The 9,364-nt window shown below is 38.6% G+C and overlaps 2 protein-coding genes across 2 annotated transcripts in view; both read right to left on the bottom strand.

Annotated features, from left to right (window-relative positions):
- The window catches only part of npc1l1 (NPC1-like 1), a 16,664-nt gene extending 12,992 nt beyond the window's left edge, over window positions 1–3,672 (bottom strand). The window contains exon 1 of the mRNA XM_037680687.1: window positions 3,574–3,672. Within this exon, the coding sequence (XP_037536615.1) occupies window positions 3,574–3,672 (99 nt within the window). The remainder of the gene's footprint in view (window positions 1–3,573) is intronic.
- A 2,819-nt stretch (window positions 3,673–6,491) lies between these two features.
- nono (non-POU domain containing, octamer-binding) lies at window positions 6,492–8,190 on the bottom strand. The gene has a single exon (XM_037681144.1). It carries the CDS (start codon window positions 8,079–8,081, stop codon window positions 6,732–6,734), a length of 1,350 nt encoding a protein of 449 aa, XP_037537072.1. The 5' UTR covers window positions 8,082–8,190; the 3' UTR covers window positions 6,492–6,731.
- Between the last annotated feature and the right edge of the window lie 1,174 nt (window positions 8,191–9,364).

The following is a 9,364-nucleotide window of genomic DNA, read 5'->3' as shown; positions in this document are numbered from 1 at the left end:
TGTCTTTCTTCGTTAGCAGATTATTTCTGAGAAAACTGCAGATTTTTCCATTTAAGTGAACCTCAAATTTTAGCTCTTATGACTGTACTTGAGATTATGACTTTTAAAATACAATGATTCATTTAAAAACATAAAAGTGACGTAATATACAGTGAAGAAAGCATCTAACAGAATGAGAGCATCAACATCGTCCTGCAGGACAGCTTAGACCACCAACAATTTCCATTTTAATGTAAAATAAACACTTTAATCCATTTGGCTGATAACACCAACATCATTTTACTTAAGTAAAGTTTGAAAGCAAAGATTTTACAAATGACTGGACACTGTTAATTCATGCCATTTTAACCTTTTTCAACAGTAAAATATGTGAGTTTTTCTCCTTTCACTGATTATTCTGAATTTTATTTCCTGTTTGAACACATCAGAACCAAAAGAAGCAGAAAATAAAGTACTAAAGTCTGCAGCCACGCCCTTTATTGATTTATACTGAGAAAAAAATAAAAGAAGATATTTTATGTGAGGAATCATTTCCAAGTGACGCCACAAGGCATCTGATGGCGCCACCATAAACACATTATTAATCTTCACAGCAGGTTGTGACCAAGAATAAAAATCATTTTTGATTTTTAGCTGTGGTCTTAGGCTCATTACTATAAACAAAAACTATTGTAAAAAACGCTGATAATTTTTTTAATAAGTTTCAGAAGTAATTTTGTTATGTTGTTATACCATAGTCACGTTCATAAGCATATTTGCTCATAGTCAATTGTAAAACCAAACACAAATCAACCCCAACAAAGGATCTATCGTAAACTCCTTAATGTAGAGATACTACAGTTCTACTTCATGATTTTGTAGAAATCTATTAAAGAGAAAATAAGTTTTTTTACCATGAGAATAAAGCTGAGCTCAGTGTTAGAGCAGTATATACATGTTATGCAACTTTTTATCTGTTTGTCTGCAAATAAAAGCAGATTAAGGTTGTTAAACTGTTGGGTCTATCAATATTTTACTTGTCACTCTTAGTCAATCTACATTTTTTACTTTTAGCTGTGAATAACCAAGTTTACGTGTGATTTGATATCACAGGAAATAAAAAAATCTGCAAAGTTACTCACCATACAAGCCATAAAAGTGACTAGAGCTGCAACACGGACCATGATTCCTGAGAGTCAGAGTCCTCACTTGTAACTTAACGGAGCGCACGGGGATCACTGTTGTCCTCCTGGGAGACACCTCAGACAGAAACAGAGGACTCTGCAGTGTCCAACTTTGTCCCTCCTCTCCTATCGTCTGTCTGTCCAAGAATGGGCAGGGTTGGGAATTAAAAAATACATTTTCACAGATCAGACGTCATTACGCCTGTGATGTCACACTTGTCTTATCTGGTCTGATGTAGCAGCTGACCAATGGCAGCAGCCGAAGATCAATTTCTCTATTAGATCATTAACATGGGCGCACTAGTGATAGGGTTGCTGGGGTGATTCAAAGCAGCTTGGTGAAACTATTTGGGGAGATCCAAAATCAGCAGCCACTCCTTGTTCTTCTCTAAGATCCATGAATACCTTTAGTTCATTCTGGTGATGACACACAAATTTAAAGATGTTGATATGTAGCAGATCATTTACTATAAAAGTAGATGATTTTTCGTCATCTGCCACCAAAGGCGAAAGAGTGACAATATTTTGTGTGTGTGTCTGTGTTGTGTTAGCAAAATATCATGCATTATTGGACACATTTAAAAGAAAAACTCGGAAAGTGTGCCATTTAAAATGGCTGCAACAGCCAGCTGAACTTAGAAAACATAACAATGGCTATAAAAGAATTGATGAACTTTCTGCTTAAATTTGGTGTGGTAGTACCTGAGAGTCATTAACAACACATACTCAATGCACGACACGTTACAGCACATCTTTGCGTAAATTTTTGGCATTAGCTCTTGGTGTCAGACTTGTTTGTCTGTTAGCAAAATATATCCCAAACTACAGTTTGGGTTTGAATGAAACTGTCAGAAAGTCGTCACTGGCTGTACGTCTACAAGTGATGAGCGCCAGCACATGTCATGAGATCCATAACGTCATTGAGGTTTGACCAAACAGCTATAACTCCATTGTTTATCATAATACGGTGATCTTAGCCTGAATCTCTGCTGTGAAATGCAGTGGGCAACATGCATTCCTTCAAAGAATGCTAGCCCTTTAATTATTTATTGTTGTCAGGGAGTTGTGTGTTGAAACGTACAAAACACTGCACTGAACATGACCTTTAGACCCTCATATACCTACAGTTGTAACGGTGCAGCATAAGTTAGTGAATGACTTGCTCAACACACCGAGCCGCTTCCTAACAACTTTTTTTTTTTTACCTGATACTGAACAGGCTGATAGCCGGCTTGCAAGGATTCAACGCGATAATCCATTTCCTGGATCATATTTTTTCATTTAGGACCATCTTTGCAATTAATGCTGTTATCTCGCGTCAAGGTCATGGCCAAGATAAAGCTAACGGTCCAGGTTATACCACAGGATCACCTCAGCAATCAGGGCCAAGGTGCAGAGACCCATTGAAATGTGTGATAAACAGAGATGGGGAAAAAGACAAGAAGAATTGGGCCAGAATTGCTGATGTTCTTTGTTTTTATCATATGCTGATAAAGTTGCAGTACTCTTTAGACATTTGCAACTTGGAAAAAAAAGACTATAAACTGCTTTAGACATAAATAAAACTAAAACTTTTGCAGAACTGAACTTTGTTTTTTGCCAATTTATCTACTGTTCATCAGTTTTCAAGACATTTTTGATGTGTCTTTTGCTAATAGAAAATAAATATGTAAGGTTGTTTGGGTCTGAATGATGAGATTATTTTGGTGTTTTATCATTAAGATTTATTTGGTGAGCTTTCTATTGGTTGCTGTGTTTCTAAAACCAAGCCACTCAGAAAATGATCCTCCCTCGTTTCTTTCTGAGTGATATCTGTCCAATGAAAGGAACTCACTCCCGTTATAATCACATTACAGCTCGAATGTAATTTAAGATTCTTACTGACACAAATTGATTTGTTTGTATGGTTCAGAAAGTTCCCAGAAGAGTTAGTTATTTTGCATCAAAGTTATATAAATTATTAAATGTATTTATTTTATTTTTATTTATTGAGTACTGTTATAATTTTACTAGTCGTTTTTTTAGCCAAGACAATAATGAACTTATTAACGCTGTATATTTACAACAACTGGCTTTAATTGTGTAGTATAGAATAATTTATTGAGACTCTTGGAACATGACATATCACCTCTGATGGTGCACAGTGTGGTTTCTGGAGCCAGTCTCCTTGAGAGCGGCTGGACCTTATTCCACTCTTGAGTTGTCCATGGTGAGAGGCGCAGGTCTGGTGTGGGCTGACTCCTCTCCCCCCGACTCGGTGCCTGTGTGTGTTTTCCTCAGAGGGTAGCTTCTCAGCTCCTGGGATGGGGAAATGGACTCTTACTGTTGTTTGTACCTACACACCGACTGGCAGATTAAAGTACTCTGCCTTGTTGTTGGTGGAATACTTCAAGGACCTTCACAATCTCACCAGCACTTCTTTCACAGGGGAGGCTGAGTCCAGGGACGTTGGAAGTGGTCCGCCCATAACACTGCTGTAAAGTGAGCCTTCACTGATGTGATTGGGCATGCTTACACTATGTACTTTACCACAGTCCCAGGGGGTCCAGGGATGGATGAGATTTGCAATGGGTTTCTCAAGGCTCTAGATGTTCCTGGTCTGTCTTGGTTGACACACCTCTGCACTGCGTGGACATCGGGGCAGTGCCACCGGACACTTAACTGTGCAGTGATCTACAGCTCTCACTATAGCAGTTTGCAGCTGAGTGTGAAGCAGCTGCAGGATAAGAACCTCCATATCTGAGGCCGTGGTCCTCAGTCAGAACAGGGTGGACTGTCCTCTCTGGGTGGGAGTGAGGTCTGGGGTTTGTTTACAAGTGAGAGAAGAATGGAGCGTGGGATTGAGACAGATGGATCGGTGCAACTTCTGCAGTATTGCTGACTCTGTGCTGGTCTGTTGTAGTGAAGAATGAGCTGAACAGCAAGGTGAAGGTCCTTGTTTACCAGATAATCTATGTTCCAACCCTCACCTATGGTCAAGCTCTGGGTAGTGACCAAAAGAACAAGTTTCTCTGCAGGGTAGCTGGACTCTCCCTTAGCAATCGAGAAAAAAATGGTAATCTGACAGAGACTGGCTCCTCCATGATGCAACAGTTTGGACATTTGCTAAGGATGCCCCTGGACCTATAGGTGTTCTGACATGTCCAACTACGAGGAGACCCCAGGGAAGACCCAGGACACGTTGAATAATCTATGTCTCTCAGCTGGTTTGGGAAAACTTTGGAATCCTCCCAAAGAGCTGGAAGAGGTGGCTGTGGAAAGAGATGTCTGGGCCTTCTTGCTGAAGCTGCTGCCCCCATGACCTGACTCCAGATGGATGGGTGGATGGATGGATGGATGGATGGATGGATGGATGGATGGATGGATGGATGGATGGATGGATGGATGGATGGATGGATGGATGGATGGATGGATAAGTTCAAATGCTGCTGTCCTACTAATAATAATAGTAATATAATAGAAATGGAAATAAATACAGAGAAGGGAAAATTCCTTCATAAAATGTCAAAAACTAAAGTTTGAATTTGGATCTAATTTCTTTTTCCTACTTAACTATAAAGAACATTTTGTCTAAAATTAGTTTTGCATTAAGAAATAACATTTATAGTGTGCAGCAGAATCAATGCAATATTTTACTGAATGACAATTTAAAATGTAAAATAATTATGAATATATCAACTACATCCAAAGAAAATATATTTTGTTAAAAGTTTGTGGTGTAGAAAAAGATTTTCCAACTAAGTTCTCATAGTTAAAATGTATTGATTGAGCCTGTCACGTTTTATTTAAATAAATTTGAAAGTAACTTTATTTCCAGTCAACCAAGACACGGTCATTTTTAACTGTAGTTCAGCTGAAATTCATTCAACCTTTATTTAGACTGGTTAATCCCATTGAGCCTCGAGGACTCGTTTACAAAAGAGACCTGATTAATGTAATCAGCGTGTAATATAGTGAAATATTTTGTAGTAGAATAAAGCGAACTACAGTATCTGCATTATATATATATATATATATATATATATATATATATATATATATATATATATATATTCTGTTTTTTATTTAATGTTCTCTCTCTGTATTTCATCATTAGTTTTATTGTGAAGCACTTTGTGACTTTTATCAGGGAAAATGTGCAAAAAACAAACTTCCCTTTATCATGTGAGAATTTAAAAAACAAAATGTTACATTTTTACCATGCAAGTTTACTGCTGTGAGACTATCCATTATATTTACCTGCTTCTTCCTTTTCAGGCCGTGGGGGGGTCACTGCATGGTGCCCATGTCCAGCCATCACTGTGGGATTAGATGAAGAACGTTGTTCTTTCAACAATTTTCTTAATGTCATATTTTATCTGCACTTTATTAACCAACTAAAACTGAATCTAACAGAAATATCAAAATGGACTAACACCTTGAACTTATTACTGAATTTAAAAAAAAAAAAGCCCTCATCATTAGTTTTTGGTACTGACGCAAAAACATTCATGAAGTGGGAATTTTCTTCATGAAACTGAAGTCATTTCCTGGTGTTCAGCTGAATACAAAAATGTAACTTATTACAAGCACATTATGTTTAAATGTCATGTGCAATTTAAATACAACTCCCTAGAATAGTTTTAAAAAAGCATTTATATATATATATATATATATATTTGAATGAATTTCTGTCCTGTAGCTTTAAAGCATCAGATTCTTGTCATAGAGAAACCTCACAAAAATGTCTATTGAGATCATGCATGTCCTTCAGTTCAAATGTTCATCCAAACATTTGCCGACCTCATTGATCTCACGTTGAGATTACGTGGTCCCCTCTTTATTATCTGGGTCTTATCAGGTTTTATTTATGGAGTTCTTGTTGCGCTGGATGGATTGTGGGGCAGGCTGACTTCTTGGACTCAGATAAGAACAAACGATAGGATCTTAGAAAAGAGCTTCATTATCAGATGAAAACTCTTATATGACAGCTATAGATGTTAGATCGTCTCCAAGAACCATCAGAGCTATTTCACAGCACTGAGGCGTCAGAGATCAGAACGACTTGCAGTGGTCAGCTATTTTTAAAAAAAAGTTGTAAAATGTTCAAACGTATTCATGTAAAAATTAGTTTGTGCTTCTCTTATTTTTCTTTTAAACATTTGCACTGATTTGTCTGAAAACGTTCGATTATAGGCCACATTGTTACATCAGAACCAGGATGCTCAGCGTTAATGCTCGAACTGGTCATAAGTTTTAGCCGAGTGAAACTGAGCCTGCTGATGAAATCTTAAAACTACGCTGAATAAAAACACTTCATTTTAGGGAATGACAAATTTATTTCAGGAAATGTGACATATTTAGGACAAACCCATTTTCTACTCCTAAGAAATCAAGACAACATTTGGAGAAATTAACATTTGTGGCTCATTTAAAGAGTTTTGACACATTAGTACTAAAAGAGCACATAAGTACAAACAAAACAAAAAAAAAAGTACAAAAAAAAAATCATGCAAGTTCAAACATACCGCCCACTACCTTGAACTTAAAAATACAGTGAGTATGAAGAGGAAAAAAATGACATGGGATTTAAAATCTGCGCTGCTTGCTATAATCTCCAGCGCCAGGAAGCCCCCGGGCGAAGCCCCCCTGGCCTCCACCAGGCAAATTGTTGTTTCCGGACCCCGACATCATTGGAGAACTCTCAGCTGTTATGCCAGCGGCACTTGCAGAACCTGAATTTCCACCCAGTGAACTTCTGTTCATGGACATGCCGTGGCCACCCATGTGCATCCTCATCTCTTGCTCTCTGTTCTCAGAGAAGTTGCTCCTGAAGCCCTCCTGCTGCCTCTTCATCAGCTCCTCGTTGTGCAGCCTCATCTCCTCCTCCCTCCTCCGGCGTTCCTCCTCCTGCCGGAGTTCAGCCTGCTTCCTCTTCTGCATCTCCTGATTATGGAGCTCCTCCATCCTTCGAAGCTCTTCCTGCCGCCTCAGCAGGTCCTGTCTCATCAGAATCACCTGATGCTCATGCCTGGCCGCTTCCATCTCCACCTCCAGCTTCTCCTGAGCATCCTTCATGTTGCGGTCCACCATCCCGTACTGCTGCTTCTCCATCTCCATCAGGGCTTTCCAGCGCATGGCGTACTCGTACTCAAAGGAGCCGGGCTGAGCAAACCGTGGTGGCTGCTCACGCTCTTTGTGATACTGCTGGTTTTTGTTTATCAACTTTTCTGGCAGTCCTTCATCTTCATCGAGCTGCTCCATTGGTTCCACTATAACGGGTCGAGGAAAAGTTGTCATGAGGTAGGAACCATCACTGCACTTATCCAAGGCTTTTCTCGCAGCTGGCTTTGTGGTGTACTCCACTATTCCTTTCCCCGTGGGCCTTCCACGGTCATCCACAATCACAATGGCTCGTTCAATCTGGCCGAAAATGGAGAAGGCCTCCTCCAGGAGCTCGTTGGACACGTACTCTGGCAGATTCTTCACAGATAGAGCAGCACCATGAGTGGCAAATCTCACTCGTATGGGCCTGCCTCTGAACACATAATCATCCAGTTCGGACCTGGCGATCTCTGCGATGATCCTGGTCTCCAGCCGGATGAAGCCGAAGCCTCTTTCCTTGTTAACAAAAACCTCACTGGCCTGCCCATACTTGGCGAACAGCTTCTCCAGCTCCTCCTCGGTGACCCCGGTCGGAAGGTTTCCAACGAACAGCCTGCTCCGCTGCGTGAATGTTTTCTCCCCGGGTTTCCTGAAGCTCTGCAGGTCCAGGGTTAAGGCCGCGTTGGGATTGGGCTGCTCGCTAGGCTCCGGCTGCTGCTCGTTGCCGTTAGCTCCGTCGCCAAAGTGGTCGCCATAGTCGCCAAAGTGGTCGCCAAAGTGTTCTCCCGGACGATTGGGTCCGTGGTTCTGTTGAAGACCTCTGTATCCTTGCATTTTTTATCAAGAGATGGAATACAGGTGGACAAATCACACGCTGAAAGCAGCTATCTCTTAGCACTGTTACAAACAGCAGCAAAATGGCGACGCTGTAACGTGCCGCTGAAACGGTATTGTGACCTCATATCCGTGCGACAATTTTTTTAAATTTATGACGTATTTTCTTTGCGACGTTGGCAACAAATGGAGAGCAAAATGAGATCTGATCTATTCTGGGGCTACTTGAGCAATAAACTATGGAGGGAAATTTTCTTATTGTCTTATAAATATATTTTATCTAATAGAATTAAAGAATTTGTATTTAAAATTTTACATAGATATTATCCAGTCAAAGACTACATTTGCCGTTTCTTCCCAAACGTCAGCAAAAACTGCTCTGCCAGTGTGAAGGTGAAAGTATTGACCATCTATTTGTAGATTGTTTTCATATTACAATATTCTGGTCTGAAATACAAGAACTGCTTACTAAAAAAATTAAAAAGTACATTGTGTTATCAAAAAAGCAAATTCTTCTAATATTTAATAATTCATTATTTTCTTCAGACGAACTATTTATAATAAATTTAATTATTATTTTGGCAAAATATTATATACACAAAATGAAGTGGAATGAAAAAATACCCTCTTTTAATAATTTTAAAGAAACTGACCTAAAAATATATATTGCCTCTATTGATAAGCTTAATTTTAATAATAAGAAACTTATAAGAACAAAAACTCTTTTTCAGAAATTTAATTTTATCCCATAAGCAGACCCCTTTGTTGTTTTGTTGTTTTGTTGTTTTGCTGTTTAGTTTTCTTTTTCTCTTTGTATTGCATTTATTGGTTTATTGTTTCAGACCCTCTGTTATTTATGCTTGAATTTTATCTTTGTATATTTACCGAGATAGTTGTATTCACATTTAGTTAAGAAATGTGAGGTCTAGTTTAATATGTTTTGTGACAGTTTTGTATCATTTGTGTGTGTGTGTATTTTGTTGATTTTGGCTTGGAAGAATTTTGTAATGTTCTCTAATTGAAATAAAGTTTAATTAAAAAAAAAAAAAAAGATCTGATCTATTCATTTATTCAACCTTTCATTTATACAGGCTAGCCTTTACTGCAGTTGAGCAGTATCTGAAAGTCGTGTTATTGAGTAAGAGATCAATTTAGACTGTCTTGCATTTTTAATATATTCAATTAAAGAAATGGGAATTCACGCAAGCCTATTTGTGGCATGTTTCTGCTCATATTCAATTAAAATAAGTTAAATGTAAGTTTAGGAAACTTTTATGTTTAAA

Source organism: Nematolebias whitei, chromosome 8 (genome assembly GCF_014905685.2).
Source record: "Nematolebias whitei isolate Nwh7 chromosome 8, NemWhi1, whole genome shotgun sequence".
Lineage (NCBI taxonomy): Eukaryota > Metazoa > Chordata > Actinopteri > Cyprinodontiformes > Rivulidae > Nematolebias > Nematolebias whitei.
This window is presented reverse-complemented; position numbering and strand designations above follow the sequence as displayed.

Excerpts from the sequence above, each read along its gene's own strand:
- nono (XM_037681144.1), bottom strand. The coding sequence starts at position 8,081 with ATGCAAGGATACAGAGGTCTTCAACAGAACCACGGACCCAATCGTCCG.